Source organism: Neofelis nebulosa, chromosome 4 (genome assembly GCF_028018385.1).
Source record: "Neofelis nebulosa isolate mNeoNeb1 chromosome 4, mNeoNeb1.pri, whole genome shotgun sequence".
In the NCBI taxonomy this organism is placed as follows: domain Eukaryota; kingdom Metazoa; phylum Chordata; class Mammalia; order Carnivora; family Felidae; genus Neofelis; species Neofelis nebulosa.
The window spans coordinates 104,597,787-104,617,022 of record NC_080785.1 but is presented as its reverse complement, the minus strand read 5'-3'; the positions used below and the strand labels follow the sequence as shown (position 1 = coordinate 104,617,022).

The following is a 19,236-nucleotide window of genomic DNA, read 5'->3' as shown; positions in this document are numbered from 1 at the left end:
CTTGTCAAAAACGCAGGATGTTAAAAACTTCCATAGGCCAAGAGACCCTTTCATTGTTTCTGATTTCTCTTGGGTAACTTCTTTTCTTTTTAAGTTTATTTGTTTATTTTGAGAGAGAGAGTCCCAAGCAGGTTCCAAACTGTCAGCACAGAGCCTGACGCAGGGCTCAAACCCACAAACTGTGAGATCATGACCTGAGCCGAAGTCAGACGCCCAACCGACTGAGCCCCCCAGGCACCCCTCACTTAGGTAGCTTCTAAGGTGACACATGAATGAAGCCTCTGTCCTTTGAGGTCCCAGAGCCACAGCTGAAGGCCCTGACCCGGGTGGGCATCTCCAGAGTGTTTTGTCTCATATCTTGTCAACAACGATATCAAAAGCCTTGTTTTCCTCTCATTGTTTTCTTGCCCTTTACCATGATGCAAAACACTCAGTTTTTCTGGTTGCTGGCTTTTGAAAGTGGGCATTGGGGGAGGGGTGCAAGAATGAAGGGAGTCCCGTGGCCCAGGAAGGCCTGAAAAAGGAAACGCCTCTGTGGTCGAGAAGATTCCAGATTTGGTCTGAAATGTAGTCTGTATACACTCAGCAGAGGAAATGCTCCTTCCAAAACACGAATGGTGTAACTGGCAGCATTCTAAACAGCGAGCAGAGCATCTGAAGGGTTGTGCCATTTTCCCGAAAGATGGGAAGGACGCTTTCTGCTTCTTGCTGGTTCTCCAATTCACACCTAATTACGTCGCTTTTTCTCTCCCATTTCTGAAATTGAGGCTAGTGACAGGTAGCTGTGGAATAAGGATGTACATTTAGTCAAACGGGAGTTGACATTCTCGATACGCTGAGGAACGTGTTAGTGAATCACCCTCTTTTCCCATAAAATTCTTCAATGTCAGGTTCTGTCTACAGGAAAGAAAAAACATAGACTTTCCAGGTTGAACCCTACGAAGTTGCCAGTTTCCTGCGTTCAAAAATGTTCCACCATTGGCGGTGCCATGGGGGGTCAGCCTAGTATCTGTGAAATATTCACTTGAAAAATCAAAGAAATTCTCAATGTCGGATGTTTTTTCAAACTGCCTCCTTCTTTTTTGCTGGGGTTTTTTCCTAAATGTGGACTGAGCCCTGGTCAATGGGGTCTTGAGAGTAGATACTCAGTAATGTTACTGACGCACCCACGATTTGAGACCAGGTTACTGAACAGGCTTAGCAGACAGTCTGCACGAGCAGTCTCTCCCTAACTTTAAAAAATAATTTTTTTTAATGTTTACTTATTTTTGAGAGAGAGAGAGAGAGAGAGAGAGAGAGAGAGAGCGAGCGCACAAGTTGGGGAGGGGCAGAAAGAGAGAGAGAGACGCAGAATCCAAAGCAGGCTCCAGGCTCTGAGCTGTCAGCACAGAACCCCATGCGGGGCTTGAACTCACGAACCGTGAGATCATGACCTGAGCCAAAGTCAGACACTTAACTGACTGAGCCTCCCAGGCACTGCCGGGCTCTCCCTAACTATAGGGCACTTGTCATTCATTCTTTGGGCAAAGTTTTTTTTGGTTTTAGTTTTGGTTTTGGTTTTGGTTTTGTTGTGTGTGTGTGTGTGTGTGTGTGTGTGTGTGTGTGTGTATGTCTTCCTTCTTTGGCAATCTTTCCAAAATATTTTTGTGGGTGTGCATTATTTTTTGCTTTCGTTTCTAAGGGAAGAGACAGCCCATGGGAGAATAGGGATGGTGAGCCCTGTGTCCATACCTCATCTCTGTCCCCAACTGTGGGACCTGAGACAGGTTTCCTGCCTCTTGGACCACCATAGCATCCTCTGCAAAATGAGGGATGTGAACCAGTTGCCATTTAAGGGTCCTCGGGCTCCTATGACCCTAAAGCTACTTTGGATGTCTTCTTAATGGTCTTTGTAATGTTTGTTGGAACAGGGAAAGAAGTATCCTCCGCAGGCATACATAATCTGCTTAGGGAAATGAGCCTCATATACTGAAGTGTGTGAGTGGAAATGTGCCTCATAGTAAACCACATTGATTGAATGTCTACCTTTAGGAAACACTGCCCCAAGCATTCTTCTCTTTTCAACTTTACACGCACCCGGTGGCGAAGATACAGGTACCATTTTCTTTGCCTTTTTAAAAAAAATTTTCTTAACATTTATTTTTGAGAGACAGAGAGAGACAGAGCGCAAGTAGGGGAGGGATAGAGAGAGAGGGAGACATAGAATCTGAAGCAGGCTCCAGGCTCTGTGCTGACAGGCTGACAGCAGTGAGCCTGATGTGGGGCTCAAACCCACGAACCGTGAGAGCATGACCTGAGCTGAAGTTGGATGCTTGGCCGGCTCAGTCACCCAGGCGCCCCCCCAGCTACCATTTTCAATTTGCAGAGCTGAGACTCGAGAATTTCAGTGAGTGACCAGAAGTCTCACAGGAAGCCAGGCAGCGTGCTGGGTTGCAAGCTTGTCCACTATGCAAGAGTTGGGAATCTATATTTTGAGTTTTTATTTACTCCCAGGAATTACATTCCTCTGGGTCATTGTATATAAAAACCACTCTTGGGCGCCTGGGTGGCTCAGTCAGTTAAACGTCTGATTCGGCTTAGGTCACGATCTCGTGGTTCATGAGTTCGAGCCCTGCGTCGGCCTCTGTGCTGACAGCTCAGAACCTGGACTCTGCTTCAGATTCTGTGTTTCCCTCTCTCTCTGCGCCTCTCCCACTCCCTCCCTCTCTGTCTCTCTCTCTCAAAAATAAACATTTTAAAAATTTGAAAAAAAAACACTCTTGCATTCGTGAGATGGGGAATCACAGACCTTTGTTGGATGAATTATAATCTACCTGAGAAATTAAAGTAACTGGCTTCTGATAGGCAAATTATACAATTTTTCATCTAATTTGCCCAAAACACTTCTCACAGATTACCTGTGCTTTATTTAAAGCAGAAGCAGTAGGAAGATTAAATATAAATTGGTAAGAAGTTTCTTTCATTTTTCTAGCAAAGTGAAATTATACTTCCCCTCCTAAATGATTCCATGAAAATAATAACCGTCCTGTGGACAGTTTTATGTGCCGTCGTGTCTCTGAGCGTGAACTTAGGAGAGGTACAGGCACTTGGCATGACACAGACCTCGTGTTTCTGTGGCTTGCTGACATGTGCAGAACAGGTTCCCTAAGCTTCTTGGATAGATTAGCATTCACACACATTATTTTTCCATCTTCAACCAGCCGTGAGAGATAGGCCAAAATCAGGTTTTTAGCCTCATTTTACTGTCTTGAAGGGGTGACTTATGCCGTGTTTCTGTTGGAATGATATCCTGGTTCAAGTGACTTCTGGTCACCCTGCCTTAATGTTTGGGATGTGTTGACCTACTGACCTTAGTTGTGTACCTTTTATACTCCTCCCGTGGTTTTGCGTTTTAAATGGCTAACCGGGCAAATTTGTTTAAAAGCAACCCACACAAAAAGCTTTGCTTAACAGGAAGGCTTTCACAAAGCGCTAAGTGTTCATCGTAGAAACCTCCCACAGGGAGAGAACCTAAGGGCCATTGGGCACAAAAGATCGTGGGAGTGATTCATGTCTTAGTGGCCGCCCAAACTTTGGGGACTTTTAGGCGACTCGGACCACCTCTTGAAAACTCTCAGTGAGTGAAGGCGAGTCCAGGCCGTGTGACAGCAGAGCCCCCGGAGGGGAGGTGAACATATCCCCCTCTGCTCACCACAGGTCTGACTTTGTGCACCACTGTATACACCAGGGGTGGGTGTTTACTGCGCCTTCTCCCCGGGTTGTCTGTCCTGTGTAGAATCATCATCCCCACTGCTTTCTTGGTGGCATTTTCTCCCCCATGCAGGAAACAGTGGGAGGGCTGAGACTCAGGATGACGGGCACTGGAGAGCTGGCATTTCGCTCAGTGCTGGAGCCCGACCAGACCCACAGAACTCGTAGGGGGAGCATCTGTTATATGAGCATCTTCAGTGTCGTGTGGTCGATCTTGTTCCCCAATAAACAGAGCAGTTAAGGACCAAAAGAGTCATCGAGAGTTACTTGCACGTCCTGTAGCATCAGAGACCATGTTCCTTCATTGGGTAAGTCCTGATTCTTCTTCTGAGAGCATCATGGGATATCTCAAAGGGAGGTATCATGGAGAAGATAAACAAGTGCATAAAGATTAGTTCCTCAGCCCCCCACGCCCACCCCATGATAACGACAGCTGGTTAATCACAAGGACACACGTGCGCACCGCCTCGCTCACTCTGTTATACACATTTAACCTTTGGGTCCGTTGGTTCAGCCAGGGGTCTCCACCGTCTGTTCTGGGGGGTTTGTCAGGAGGTCTTTGAGAAGGCAGGTGGCCTTCCAGCCTCCCCACCCTGCAGTGTCCCCACTTTACACACAGAAGACTGGTTTTGTGTATCAAAGTTCCGTGTAAGATCCGTCTTAGCAAAAGAAGGAGGAGAAGGAAAAGGAAGAAGTGGAGGAGGAGGAGAAAAGGAGGAAGGAGAAGGAGGAGGAGAAGAATTGTCCTCTGACCACCCCCTGCCATTCTCAGAGTCTGAAAACCATTGCACTTGGCTGTCATAAGGAGAAACCAGTTATCAGCTAACCCGTTTCCCTCCCTCGTTCTCCTGCTCAATGGAACGCACCTGCCCTCCGTTTCTCTTTGGCTTTCTGGTTTCTTGGGACATCCTCGCAATCCCGCCCCATCGTTAACGATTCGGGTTGTACTGGCTCTCCAGACACACCCACTAATGCTCTGTGTGAAAACATGCTAACTGCAGCGACCACAGCCAAGCTGGAGGACTCAGCCACGATGTCTTCTTCCTAGCCGTGTTTTCTGGGTCCCGAGCGTTTGTGTGCTCTGCGAGGATGTCCTTCACCTGTGAAGCCAGGTCACCAGCCCTGCCAGTGAATGTGTAACCCCCGCCTTCCACTTTTCTGTTAACCTCCTTGAAGGTCTTCGTCTCCACCGGGGTCCTGCAGCCACTCTGATGGGTTATTTTGCATCAGCGTTGTTTCGTGCATGTGGTCTGTGTTGCCTAAGCCAGTTTTAAGTTGTGTCTAGAAGGTTGGAAGGGACAGGTGCTTCAGTTTCAAGGGAAACAAGAGGGTTTTCTACCAGTCATGGCTTCCCAGCGCTGGGTTTCTGGGAGTCGGAGGGGAGGGTGGGTTCCCCAGTGGGGGAGCCTCTGGTTAAAGGTAATTCTAATGGGGTCAGAATAGATCTAGCCATCCTGTAAAACCCGATTTCGTTTGCTGAGTCGCACTTGGCAAAGGAGAAGTGACTTTTCAGTCGTGCGGATCCTTTTGCTGTATTTCAAAGTAAGAATTCCACAGAGAGAATCGTGGTCCCAGGAGGCATCGGATTCCCTGTTCCTTCTCTTTCCAAGCCTGCACTCCCCGCCAGGTGGAATCAAATCAGGCCACTGGCAGAATATTCCCTGGCTCTCTAAAAGGCAGTGAACAGCCCCAGCACGTGTAGCTCTGAGCAAGATAATCAGTCAGCTGACCTTTAAAACAAATTAATAGGAAGGTGGGAAGAAGCCTGATTGTGGGAGGGTAGGTTGGAACCAGCTTACAGGAAAGAATGTGAGCTAGTCTTCAAAATGTAGATGCCTGAGCACTGAGTGGCTCAGGCAGTTGGGCATCTAACTCTTGATTTCGGCTCAGGTCATGATCCCAGGGTTGTGGAATCAAGTCCCACATCGGGCTCTGCACTGAGCATGGAGCCTGTTTAGGATTCTGTCTCTCTCTCTCTCTCCCCCTCTCTATGCTCCCCTCCCCCCGCTGCCCCCTCTCTCTCTAAAATAAAAATAAATAAATAAATAAATGAAATTTGAACGTAGGTGCCGTTGGACCCATGCACAAAACTTCCGGGAGTTTATACTGTGATGATTGTTGAGAGCATGTGCAAAAGTTGGCCACTGGGATGTTCATCACGGTGTCGTTTAAGAGGAAAAAAGATGGAAAGCCATATACATTCAAAAAGAGAATAAAGGATGTAAATAAATCCTAGTGTGGCCATGCGATGGGGTATCACACAGATGTCCTAAATAAGGCTGTGGAAGTCTGGTCACTGGCATGGAGCAGTGATCGTGAGAATGTCTGAAAAGTACCATTGATTTGGGTGGACTAGACCACCCCATATTATCCATAATATAGAAATCTATGTAAATCACCACCCTCGGCAGTGACCACGACCCCAGACACTCAAGCTGCTACTTGCCTCCCCAGGGAAGGAAAGCCCCCCGGTGAGTGACACTCCGGATGATGGGGACGAACCGATGCCCATCCCCGAAGACCTTTCCACCACGTCTGGAGGACAGCAGAGCTCCAAGTCCGAGAGAGGAGCGGGTGAGTCGGCCGGCCGGGCGTCCCATTGGCGGGCTGTGGCACACTCTGTTCCCCTACCACCTAGGTCCCTTCGTCTCCTTCCACAGTCCTTGGTCGGGCGGTTGGGATCATCTTACCTGCTGTTTCCCCTCAACCACCATGTTAGGAAGACATGGGGTAAAGGTCACCAAGGTGGGGCCCTCATGTGTGCAGGAGGACAGACAGGTCACCGTGGCCGTGACACTCACATGCAGGGGCCAAAGAGCACAGTGGGAGAGCACCCCCCCGCATGGGGCACATCCATAGTGCTGTCTCCCGCCTTCGGGGTGCCGCAGAAATACCCAGTTTTATGGGCTCTAGGTAGTCACAATTATACATTGTATGTGTTATGGCAGTAGGGTGAGTTAGCGTGAGAGCTTCGGTTTAGAAGAAACCAAGTCTGCCCATTTTATGTTGACCCTCTCAGCTGTGTGTCTTAAATGCCAAATTTAATGCAAAATAGAAAATTTTAAATGTTACAAAAAGCCTTTTGTCACATGCCTTTTCCATAAAGAGGTTTCGAAGTTTCCACAGTCCCTGCCATGGTTAACTTCCACATTACAGTTCACGTTTGGAAAGCCCGGTCTCCCCTCTTGGTTTTATAGAACGGAGGTCCCAAGAAGTTCAGCAAAATAACTGAGGTCAAAAACAGAGTCAGAATCAGACTCAATTTCTAACTCAAAGACTAGTTTTCACACTTTATACCATGTTCTCACGAGATAATGAGTCAACAGTTCTCTAGAATACCTATTTTCTCTTTCTTTTTTGGAAGTAAAAAAAAAAACTGTGATATTGAGAGCCATGTATTTGCACAAAAGAGTGTCATGTAGGGGACGCAGGTGGAAACAAGGAGGCATGGATCCCATGTGGAGAGGCTCTGGAAGCATCCACAGCCGAGGACGGTGATGTGTGTGAGGGTCTCGGGGTTCTGGAAACCACCTCAGCTATCTTTCTATAGGACATCCTGATGTAGTAACCAAGAAACGCATTTTGTGTTATTTCCATGTGTCTTAGAAACCAAGAAGACTCTGGGTATAAGGGTTCTTTTACAGAAAAAAATAGCTACACAATTCATGGTGCAAACAGACAAGGAGAGTGGCCAAATCCATTCGTTCGAGATGAACCAAGGAAACAAGTACATTTATGACGTATTTTTCCTATTAGACTGTGGCCACTGGGCGTGGGGGAGTGGGTGGGAAGAGAAACTTCTGGATTTTCCACATCACTTCTGGGATTCCCAAAGTTTGGACACACAAGAGCCCGCTGCTTTGTCGTTGACACATTTATTTTTAAGATCAAGTCGTATTGGTGTATCACATACAGTGCTAGCTAAGCAGTTCCTTTGAAAACACATTGACATAAATCAAAATGCCAAATTTCAAGCCAGTGGTGGCACACATGTATGATGAGGATTTACAAAGGTGGCACCCGAATAGCTAATGTTGGGGATGGCCCTGCATCGCACCCCCCCCCCCCGCCCCCCGCCCGTCCTGGAAGCAGCCAGTGAGGTGGGTACTGTTCTCTGCACTTTGGACTGTGGCAGGCGTGTGCTCTTGACCTACCTGGGACACAGAGGAAATTAGGTGGCTACGTTGCCATCAACCGTTCCAATGAACCTGGAGCCCAGACATCAGCATCAGGACTCTGAAGTCGTCGTGGTGAGCGCTTCCCAGTGAGCGCTCCCTGCTTTCTTCGCCGCTGCCCCGATAGTTGGCTGATTCCTGGAGAGCAGAGGACAGCATGGAGTGTACTTGGCATAGGTCAATACACACTCCTTACAGGTGCCTTCACGATATTCTAGATGCACCTCTTGTCAGATTCCAGTTGCTGGGGACTTTTCCCTAGTACGAGGCCACCAGGCCGCTGGCGGGCACTCCTGACTCCTTCCCAGGCTGGTTTGCTCGGCTGAGGCTTGAGCTCTAGAGGTTAGTGTGCCCTGGGCAGGTGTGGCGTGGAACTGGGGCTGGTCCTTGGTTCCCTGTGGTCTCCCGCCAGTGGTCCCTTGCCATGTGCGACAGGATTTTCATCTGCTTCTCCTACTGGGATGAAGTTTGTGACAGATGAATTCCAGAATTGTAAAATTTAAGACACCTGGAAATCCTCTCTGGCTTGGCTTGTAAAGAGTGGTTGCTGTAGCCGTAACAGGGCCAGGCAGGGAGAGCCATTTGAAGGGAGGTGCCGAGACGCCGTTTCGGAGAGCCAGCGCTCCCCTGGAGGGGCTAGAGGTCAAAGCCGGTTATGGATCGCTGCCAGGAAGCCAAGAAATGCAGAAGCGTGGAAGCCGCTCAAATGCGCAAGAGGGGAGGGGTCTGAGGAGCAGTTAGCGAGAACGAGAATTCCAGAAGACCAAGCACAGGGAGGCATCAAGGCAGTCGGTTATTCTCCGCAGCATCTGAGTTTTAGAAACCATGCTTTAGGATTTTTGTAGGAAACCAACTAGCATTAGCGTGTGCTGATAGGTTGTTTCTGGAAGTGACTTGTCATACGTGGCGTTAAACAAATTAAGTGTGCAAGTGGCAATAGGAGACGATGGAAAAAAAAAAACCCGGGGGGTTGTAGATGGGAGGATGGGGGAGGTGCGTTTGAAGCCCTGTGTCATCAGCTCCACGGGAAGAAGCCAGAAGAGCAGAGGGGTGTTGGAGGGCAGACAACAGGAAGTGAGAAACAGCCCCTCCCTGCACCGAAGGAGTGAAGTGTCTTTGTTGAGCGCTGGTCCCATAGAAGGAGTGGCAAGGGATGGCGAGGGCCGGTGGCGCAGGGGGAAGGCTGCAGAGTCAGAGAGGATGCTTCTCACGTCCAAAGCCGAGCCCTTCTCGCGGCCGGCCGTGTGCCTCTGGCCAGACTTTCACCACCTTGGAGCCTGTTTCCTCATTTTCAAGAGGCAACAGTGGTGAAACTCATCTCATTTCCAGGGCTTCCAGGGTTACATGAAAAAATAGAAACCTACTTTGCTGAAGACGGAGTGGCAAAGGCAGAACGTAAAAAGGACAGTTAAAAAAGCAGAAAAAGGAAGCAATTTGTGCAAAGCAGATCTTGTAAAGATTGATGAGACAGAAAGACTGCCCTGTGGCTGGTCTGCTGGAGGGAAGGGAAAGAGAAAACAGGTAACGTTTGGGGCCCCGAGGACAGAAGGACAATTTATTGATAATAATAAAAAAAATTGACCCAAGGAATAGGCAAACTGAAAATAGAACCCAAATAGAGGAATTAGAAGAGAGCTCGGGGGCGCTGGCCACTGCCCGACCCAAGTGGACAGACAAATGGCCAGGTGCCCCAAAGGTGCAAACTCTTTGGCGATAATGGCCCCCTGGCGTGTCTGCTTTAAGAGAGACCATGGGCCGTGGCTTCCAGTAATGTTGCCCTTCAGGGGTAGACGCGTCGAATCTCAACCCTAGTCTCGGACAAATCGGTGGGGAGTGGTAGAAACCAACCCCGCCTGGTGGAGAGAAGTGGCAGCCCTAATTTTTTTAAAAAAAACTGTTTTAAGTTTATTTATTTATTTTGAGAGAGGCAGAGAGAATCCCAAGCAGGCTCCGTGCTGTCAGGGTGAAGCCCGCTGCAGGGCTTGAACTCATAAAATGTGAGGTCATGACCTGAGCCAAAACCAAGAGTCAGGTGCTTAACCGAGAGGTTCTACATTTCATTCCTTCACCCGGTGTTGGAGGAACCCTGGAGGACCATGTAGAAATATGGCCTCCTGGATTAAAGAGACAGAGAGAGAGAGAGATGGGGACCAGATGTCAGAGGAGTATGGCTACAGCTCTTACGTGCCTCCATTTTCTTCTGGGCCCGAGTAAGAGGAAACAGAGACGTGAAATGTAACTTGGAGAATTGAAGTTGGACGCAGAGGAGAACTTCTGGGCGGGGAGGGATGTCGTCTTCTTCATGGGACGATAGCTTCTGCTTCTGAAGTGTTCTCTTTAAAAATGAGAGAAGTCTCACCTCTCTGAAGTGGTTGTGTGTGAAAGCACGTAACACAGAGCGTGTACTCAGTGACCACTTCGGGCAACCCGACGTGTACCCGCTTCGCCATGGCAGCCAGGTGAGAGACGTGGAAAACTGGGGCTCGAGATTTCTTCTAGGGGCTTTTGAAGGCATCTCGCATAGGAATGATGGCAGGGATTAGCATCCAACAAGGCAGATAGATAGCCTTGCGCAGAAAGAAACTACAAGCTTCCCTATTCTCTGCCTTTATTCAGTGACCCCTCGCCTCTTCCTTCTTTGCTGCCTTGTCCTCCCCTCGCGTGAACAGGGTTCCGAGTCCCGACATTAGGCACGGGTCCTCCTCAAGCCCCAGGGTGCTTTGGGGGAGCGTGCAGGCCTGGAGGGGGGCCCTGGCCTGGGGTCAGAGGCTGGCTCCCTGCCAGGCAGGTGCGGGGCACGGAGGAGGCCCCTCCCCTGTGAATGGAGAGGGCTGGCGGGGAGGCAAGCCTGGGGGCCGGAGCAGAGGAGGAAGGGAGGAACCAGAGTCAGGGAAGAAAGATGGGAGTAGAGATGGCTGTCCCTGAGGAAGACAGTCAACAAACGTACAGCAGTTGACTCAGTAGAAGGCCAAAGACTGGAGACTGACGGGGGTTGCTGAAGGCTTGTCCCAGAGGGCTTGGCCACGTGAGCAGATCGTGGGGATCCAGTCACTCTCCAGTTACTCTGGGCCTGAATGTGGGGCGGGAACATGTATTTATTTACGCATGCCGCTGCTTCCTTCTGGAAGGTGTTTCTCTTGCACTGTTCACTTGAGTGACCCACCCCACCCCAGGGTCGGTGCTTTGTTTCAGGACCTCTCTCCAGTAGGCAGTGTGTCACGTCCCAGGGTGGTGCTTGGAGCCTAGCTCTGCACCCCCCGGGTGGCCTTCTCGAAGCTAATCTGGCTTTCCATCAAGTCCCTTGGACCACGGTTTGCTTCACACGCTGGCAAAAATGGAAAGAAAAAAAAAAAAGGAGAAAAAAATTCTAGATTTTTTTTCCCCTTTCCCTTGAATCCAGGAAAATGATCAAGGATGTGAAGACATAAATTTTCTTTTTTTTTTTTTTTTTTGATGTATGCAAAGTAAAAATCCCTTCACTGCGTCATGAGTTCGAGGACAGATTTGGAAGAGTCACATGCTTTTAATTGGTCCATCAGGGTGCCCGATCTCACCCTTCGTTTTCAAGTTTAGGCAGAATCCCAAGTCAGTGCCGAGAGGTGGCTGCGTGCCTGGAAGGCTTCTCGGCAGCCTGGGGATGAGGGGGACACGGTGCAGAGAGTTTTTCCCAATGGAGAGAGAAAGCAGTGGCTTTGGTCTAATTGGAGATTGGGCACCGGCTTTTGAGGACGGATGCTATGCCTCCTTATCTAATCAGCAGTTAGAGGAAGTTGTTTTTATCTGTGAAATGCATCTCCTCTGAACCGATAAACCCCAGTTTGGTGAGGGAGGAAAATTATCTAACAGCATCTGAGCGCTGGCTGCAGCCGAGCTCAAGTGCCTTCAGATGGGATACACCCTTGCGAAAGCAGTCCCAAGGCCAGAAGCTGCTTTGCACGACTCCTGGTGGCTGGCTGGCTGGGTTTGGGGGGTTCATTGTCCTTTGAGGCAAAACTGAAAGCCTGTCACTTGGATTCTTGTTCACCTCGCCGTGCGTTCCGTGCAATGGCTCCAATGGTGCAAAAGCGTAAGATTCTGCATGACTCCCCTGTGGCTCACTGTCCCCGTCTCGGAACGCCTCCCTGAGAGGGACGTGTTGTCCCCAGGACGTTTCCAAGCCCCGACGATTGCAGTCAGAAAGACTCCCATTTTCCTGAATCTCCCCAAACATGAGAGGTGGCCTCACGAAAGTGGGTTTGCCTCCCCCGCCCAAGACTTTCAGGGTTTCAGAAGAGCGGCTGGTATAGAACACGTTCATTGCTTCCCTTTGGAATGTGTTTTTGTCACCCCTGTGTCGTTGGCCAGTGCAGAGCACTGAGGCTCCGTGGGGGTCTCTGCAGGATGCACGGCTTGTGGCGCCCCGAATGAGGGCGAGTGACTGTGTGTGATGCCAGCATCATTTACTGTGTTTCCTGGGGACGGGCGGGACGGGACCACACACGCTGAAGAACATTCCTTGGAAAAAAATGAAACTGGGGTGTGTGTGTGTCTCCTGTGTGGTGTTTGACAAGAACTCACAGTTCCCCTGGAGGAACATCTCTGGCCTGGGACTCCATCCCTGGCTCTGCTGTGTCCATCCTTGCTGGCCCTGGCAGGTGGATTCACACCGTTCCCATCCCCGGGAGCTGACAGGACTCACCCTGCCCACCGCTGTCATGTGGAAACCACGGGCCAGGTGGCTCACAGGTGGATGGTCATCCACAGAGGCCACTGCCAGGTAATCGCTATCTTTCCGTCCACCGGGCTCGCCGTGAGGTGTTCCACGGCACCTGGATGGATAGGCGTGTGCCGGTGACACCTCACGGCCGGCGACTTTGCGGGGAGACCCTAATACGAGTGACCTCCCCCAAAGCCCAGCATCCTTAAGAAATGAGGCAGAGAGAGCAGGACACGGTCAGTCTAGCAAGGCCCTTAGATTCCCAGGCTGAGAGCAGGGGACAAGGAAGAGTCCAGCCCGGACTGGACAATGTGGGAGCGTTACGCTGCCTCCGTGGAGGGGCACTGGTCAGGAGCGTGTGTGGGGGGATGTTGGGCTGCTGTGCTGCTCTGTTCTGTCCTGTCCCTTATGGACTGTCCGGTGAGGGCCCGTATGGACTGCATGTGTGCACGAATAAATGCCCACAACGTCCCAGAGGTTCTCAAAGTACGATCCAAAACAGGGCCGCCACGGGAGGCTTCCCCTGCTGGGTTGACTTTGGGATTTGTGCAGATACCATTGATGCTGGCTTAGTTGTTTGCTCAGACCTCGGCTTCTCGGATCTTAGGACCTCCCATTCAATAACATTCATGCCGACAGAGCCCTTCGTTGTGCCGAGCTGATGCCATGATGCCAAATGCACCAGGGGTCATGGCCAAATGCACCACAGTGATGCACAAAAATGTAGGGAAGGAAGACTTGCTCCTCGCTGAGCTGGGCGGAGGGGAGAAGAGGGTTGGGGAGAACTCCCCAAGTAGAAGCCGGAGCAGGTAGGAGGGCTGAGCCACGTTGGACTTGAGGAACAGTGGTGGCTGGGTAGAAGGCAAGAGCGCGGGTGAAGAGGCTTCCTCCTGGGAGTGAGGCGTGATGCTCGGATGGGACCCCTCCCAGAGTGACAGTCTGGGGGATGATTGTGCCGGATCTGTGTGCTGGAGAGAGCCCTGGGGACAGTTGAGAGGGAGACGCAATTTGTGCCGGAGCGTGAAGGCTGCAGCAGAAGGAGGCAGGGGGGTGGCCGCCACATTTGTGCATCCCTCAATGTGGAACATGCAGGAGGTGACTGCAGCCTCCACCTTGATGACTGGAAGGCGGTCATTCCACTGAGCAGAATGGGAATACATGGGGGGTTGGGTCAACTAGACATGTGATGGCAGTTGGTAGCCACGGAACCTTCTGGAAGGCAGCATGGGTGTAAAGGAGGCATATTATTGTCTAGGAGAGAAGGCAAGGAAGGAGGCAGAGAATGAGCTGTTGGATTCAGGTGAAATTTCTAGAGAGAAATATGGTGTAGAAGCCACTACGAGAAGTGATATCGAGGGTGAGAAGGGTGAGCGGTGCTGGAGAACGGGGCCTTTGGGAGATCAGTGGTGGATCCCTAAAAATAGCTCAGCAGGACGGAGGCCTGAGCCCAAGCGTCGGGGAGCACTGGTGAGCAGAGGGTAGGAAGCCTGCCCTACCTGCGGGTTGATCTGTAGGAGAAGAATATGAATGTATATTTGAAGGCCAATAAGAAGGAGCAGGTGGAGAGGAAGGATTAAACTAGCATAGCCCAAGGGGAGGCCCAGGGGAGGTAGGTTGAGCCATCCTGGGCTCTGCCTTGGCCACATCCAGGCCTGCAGCATGCTCCCCGTGGCCTTCCCCCTCACTGCCCTCAGTCTCCATCCAGAAGCGCCGGAAAAGAGGGCCTTCCTTGAGCCCACCCTGGATGGCATCGCCAGTCCGTACCTCCCTACCCTGCTGTTGTTCCCAACACTGCCTGCCACCACTCAGAAAGAAAGCACTCCTCTGGGATTTGCTCAGTCTGCACCCCCAACACCTGGACCTCCCATGCACCGAGTAGGCCTGCAGGGCATGTACCAAATGAGTGCAGGGAACGGGGCAGTTGCTCTCTCAGGTAGGACCCCAGAGAGAGGAAGTGAAGGGGAAGGAGTTAAAGGCTTTGTCTGAATTCAGGGTCCACCCTGTGGATTATTTTAGGTCGCTGTTTCTCAGTGGGAACAGTTGGTATTCGGGGCAGAGACGCCTTCCTTGGCTGAGACTGTCCCTCCCGCTGGGGGATGTGAGCCACTGGTGTCACACCTGATGATAAATGTCTCCACACATTTCCCAGGCGAGCCCCTGGATTCAAGCCCTGCCCTCGAGCCTGAACACGTCAACCCCACACAATTGAGCACATTCACTGGGGCAACTTTGGGCTGATTAATGTAGTCAGTAGGTTCTGGAACCTGACTATGGATTTCTTTTACAAAAGGAATTCCTGTAGAAAAACTGGGCCACAGATGGTTGAAGAACTCTGCCCCTGGCGTTTCCAACCATGCTTCATGTCTCCAAAAGTGCATGTTCACTTTGAAAAGTTGCGGGGCTGCCTGGGTGGCTCAGTTGGTTAAGCGTCTCATCTGGGCTCAGGTCATGATCTTGTGGTCTGTGAGTCAGTCAGTCGGTTGGGCGTCCGACTTCGGCTCAGGTCATGATCTCACGGATCGTGGGTTCGAGGCCCGTGTCGGGCTCTGTGCTGACAGCTCAGAGCCTGGAGCCTGCTTCAGATTCTGTGTCTCCCTCTCTCTCTGTGCTCCTCCCCTGCACTCACTCTCTCTCTCTCTCTCTCTCTCTCTCTCTCTCTCTCTCTCTCAATAATAAACATTAAAGAAAAATTTTTAACAAACAACAAAAAAGTTGTTTCCTTTCACAAATAGAAATCAGTGTTTATCTTCATTTTATTCTGACAAATTCAGGATCACATCGTACCCAATCGATTTACCCAAGGCAATAGATTCGTGTGCACCAGGGTAGATAGATCAACAGCATTTTACGTCCTAGGTGGTCCGGTCCCAATTTCATTTTCTGCTCTGTTCCATCTGTGTTGAAAGAATACCGAGCTCTGGGCATAAAACAACCAACCGACATTTCGTTAACTTTCCTCCTATATGGGGTTTCAGAAAGAAATGGAAAAAAAAAAAAAAGGTTTTGAGTTGTGGTTACCACTCGCCACCTGTCCTCCTATCTGGTTAGGACATTTTCTGATTTGGGAAGTGTAAATATAACTCGAAAAAAAAAAAAACAAAAAAAAAAAAACAAGCTTCCCCTCCTTTTATGCAAAAAGTAGAAAGGTTTAAGCAGAGCAGAGCCCTAACCATTGCCTTGCAAAGTTTCCACAGAACCATTTCAATTAGATGAAAAGGCTCAGTGAGGCTGGCAGCCCCAGGAAGCCGTCTTACTGGTTCCACAGCTCAACAGTGGTTGGGGCCAGGCTACTGTACCTGCCAGATAAGCCCTGCGTTCTTCCAAGTCTAAGCAGAAACTACAGGGCACGCATTACCACAGATCTGCTCAAACCCTCAGCCTGTTAGGATTTGGGGGTGGCGGGGCAGGGAGCGGTTGACAGACGCGTAGGGAACTTAGAAAGTATGTTCAAGTTCGTGGTGTGCCGGGGCCAGCGGGAATATACCAACTGTTAGAGGCTCAGGGAAGCTTCCAGGCTCGGGTTCAACTGTTGGTAGCTTGAAGCCCGCTGCGGTTGGAAGGATTTCCACCACAGAAATCGGCAAGTGCTACGAATTAGGGCTTTTTTTTTTTTCCTTTTCTTTTTTGAGAGCTGGTTTACCTGCGCACCACTGGCTTAAGTTCTATTTTAATGTCATCCAGCTACAGTGACATTCGAAAACAGGAGATGCTTTGGTGGAGCGCTGTGGGGACAGGAGCCGGTGTTTGTGGAGCGGGTTATGGAAGAGGGGTGAGGGGAAAACATGAGTGTGTCCAACCAAAGGGTTGGTTCCGGATGACTCTGCCGTTGAGGTCGCAGCCTGGAATTGTCACACGGAGCTGGCCCTCTCTGTATTAATACATAGAATGCCCCCCTCGCATGCTGGTTTTGTTGCTGGGAGTGTGATTAGAAAAGCATTTCCGTGGGGCATTCAGTTGGTTAAGCGTCTGACTTCAGCTCAGGTCATGATCTCGCGGTTCATGGGTTCAAGCCCCGCATTGGGCTCTGTGGACAGCTCGGAGCCTGGAGCCTGTTTCGGATTCTGTGTGTCCCCCTCTCTCTCTGCCCCTCCCCTACTTGCTCTCTCTCTCTGTGTCAAAAAAATGAATAAATATTTTTAAAAAAAGCATTTCTGTGCCTAACCGATGAGATATTTTTATTCCTCTTGCTGTTATTTTGGCTTGAAGGGCTTTCAAATGCAAAGCAAGGCTTGTCCACGTTACAGGAATAGGTGACTGCATCACAGTGACTTTCTTCCAGGAAAGCGTCTAGCCTCACCAAATCCTTCAAAACTCGGGATTGGGCTTCTGAAAAGAAAGTTTCAGTGACTGACTTTCTTGGATTACATACAACCCTGAGGTGTCTGTACAGACATCTGGGGGTTGACCCCTTCCATTGTCCTTGGGCGTGCAGTGGCTTCAGTAGGGACACTTTCTCAGCAAGGGCTCGGCCATATGCAAGCAGCTGGGGACATTACCGGAGGCAAACCCGACTGTCCCAAGCCCCGCGGACGCTCTTTGCAAGTTCCTGCCTCAAAGCACCTGCTGGGTGCTGCAGTCCCATTAGCCAAAGAGCCCTCTGTGCCCTACTTTGGGGAGGGAGCGAGCTGCAGGGACCTTTGAGCAGCGGGCCTTGGGTGTGTCTCTGCAAGGCTGCCTGCCAGGAGAGTATTTCCCCCACAGGGGATGTGGCTGCAGGCTGTCGATTTCCACTGAAATCACCAGGGCAGGATTCCGGTGAAGCCCTGAACATCCGGTGTCTTTCCCCACCGGGCGGGTGCGATCGATGGAAGGCCTCCAGCCAGCTCCCTGCTGCAGAGCGCGTGGCAAAGGTGGCCATTCTCCTTTTCAGAACGAAATCCTGCAGAAATGGGAAAAGAACTTTTTTATGACGGCCCGGCAGGCGGCTCAACGATTCTTTTTTGTCTCTTCTTCTTGGAACCCGGCAGAATCATCCTGCTTTCACAATCGCCACGCTGTGCAGCGGGCGATCTAGAACCCCGCCAGGGCCCCCAGAGCGCTCAGATGGCCCGGGTTCGCGCCATCGTGTTCCATAATGACCATTAACGACTCTCTGGTGTGGCCACCCCTTATTTCGGCCTGGAGTCACAGGGGAATCTGTCTTCGGTGAAATCCACGCTCGGTAGAGAAGGCTGTGGTTTTGAGTGAAGTGGTTTTAACCCCGAGAAGATAACTGAGTTATTTTGTCACTGTAAACACTACATAGACTCACAACAGCAAAGCAGTGCCATTGTTGCTAATAAAACAGTCCCCACGCTGAACTTTGGAGCTGCCAGCATTAAAAGTTCTGTGTTTGTCTTCCTGTTTCAGTAGGTGTTTCTACAGTTTTTTTTTTTTTTTTTTTAAGTAGGCTCCATGCCTAGCGTGAGGCTCGAACTCATGACCCTGAGATCAAGAGCTGTGTGCTCTTCTGACTGAGCCAGCCAGGACCCCTCACTGGCTGTTTTTTTTTTTTTTATTACTGACGGAGTGTCTCCTAAAAACTCATCCTTAAGATCAGGCTTCCCTGGACGCACACACAGCACACACAGTCACACTCTCTAGATGTCCCGTGTGGCTCTTTCCAGTTGGGTCCTGGACAGACAGCCGGGCTCTGGGCCTTCTGACATGTGCCGGCTCTCAGTCCTTGTCTGGGAACAGGGGTATCACAGATGAGTAAGAACCCGCATCCCTGGAATGTATTCGTGAAATGTAGGAATCAGATGTCCTAGGGCAGCACTGTCCGATGAAGACAGCATGAGACCCACAGCCATAATTCTCAATTTCCCAGTAGACTCATTCAAAAAGAAAATGGCGCAGGTGAGATCCATTTTAATTTATCTGACTGGACGGGGCACACCCCAAGTATTCTTATTCGAACACGCACTCAACATAAGCCATCGTTAGTGAGTACTAGACTGTTCTTTGGTTGTAGTCTTTGCACCGCAGCATGTGTTACGCATATGACACATCTCAATTCACAGTGGCCACATTTTGAGCACTCAGAAGCCACCTTGGCCAGGGGCCACCTGCTGGATGTCCAGAGTTCTGGAAAGGGCTGTGCTACCTGTCATAGAAAACCTTTTCAGATTGATACTTGCTGAAATTTGGCCAACAGCTGGTCATTTATCACTGCTCCAAAGTAGCGTTTAAGTCAGTTTTCTCTTCAAAATGTTTTCTCAATTGTCCTCCCCAATTAAGGTGAAAATTTGCTTGTTTTGGCTCTTCCATGTTGAGCCCCATTTGATTTAGAGAAAATCTAGGTCCAGTCCAATTTTTATGTCAGTCAAGTTTATTTTATGTAGCTCTTTTTTAAAAAATGTTTATTTTTGAGAGAGAGAGAGAGAGAGAGCAAGCAGGGGAGGGGCAGAAAGAGAGGGAGACACAGAATCCAAAGCAGATTCCAGGCTCTGAGCTGTCAGCACAGAGCCCGACTCGGGGCTCAAACCGATGAACTGTGACATCGTCACCTGAGCCGAAGTCGGACGCTCAACCGACTGAGCCACCCAGGCGCCCCAGCTCTGTCCTAACTGGAGATGACTGGTCGACCTCTCATGAAGCTCTCTAAAATAACGAGAACAGGGCAGTCTGTCAACG

General features: G+C 50.3%; 1 protein-coding gene across 31 annotated transcripts in view; it reads left to right on the top strand.

Annotated features, from left to right (window-relative positions):
* IKZF1 (IKAROS family zinc finger 1) overlaps nucleotides 1–19,236 on the top strand; it is a 98,679-nt gene that overhangs the window by 16,949 nt on the left and 62,494 nt on the right. For 14 of the 31 annotated variants that reach the window (XM_058725563.1, XM_058725578.1, XM_058725574.1 and 11 more), the window contains one exon: nucleotides 6,205–6,324. In XM_058725563.1, coding sequence (XP_058581546.1) covers nucleotides 6,205–6,324 — 120 coding nt within the window. Of the gene's footprint in view, nucleotides 1–2,031; nucleotides 2,095–3,823; nucleotides 4,059–6,204; nucleotides 6,325–19,236 lie in introns of those variants that run through there. The other 17 variants (XM_058725557.1, XM_058725565.1, XM_058725550.1 and 14 more) reach the window with 5 other exon arrangements.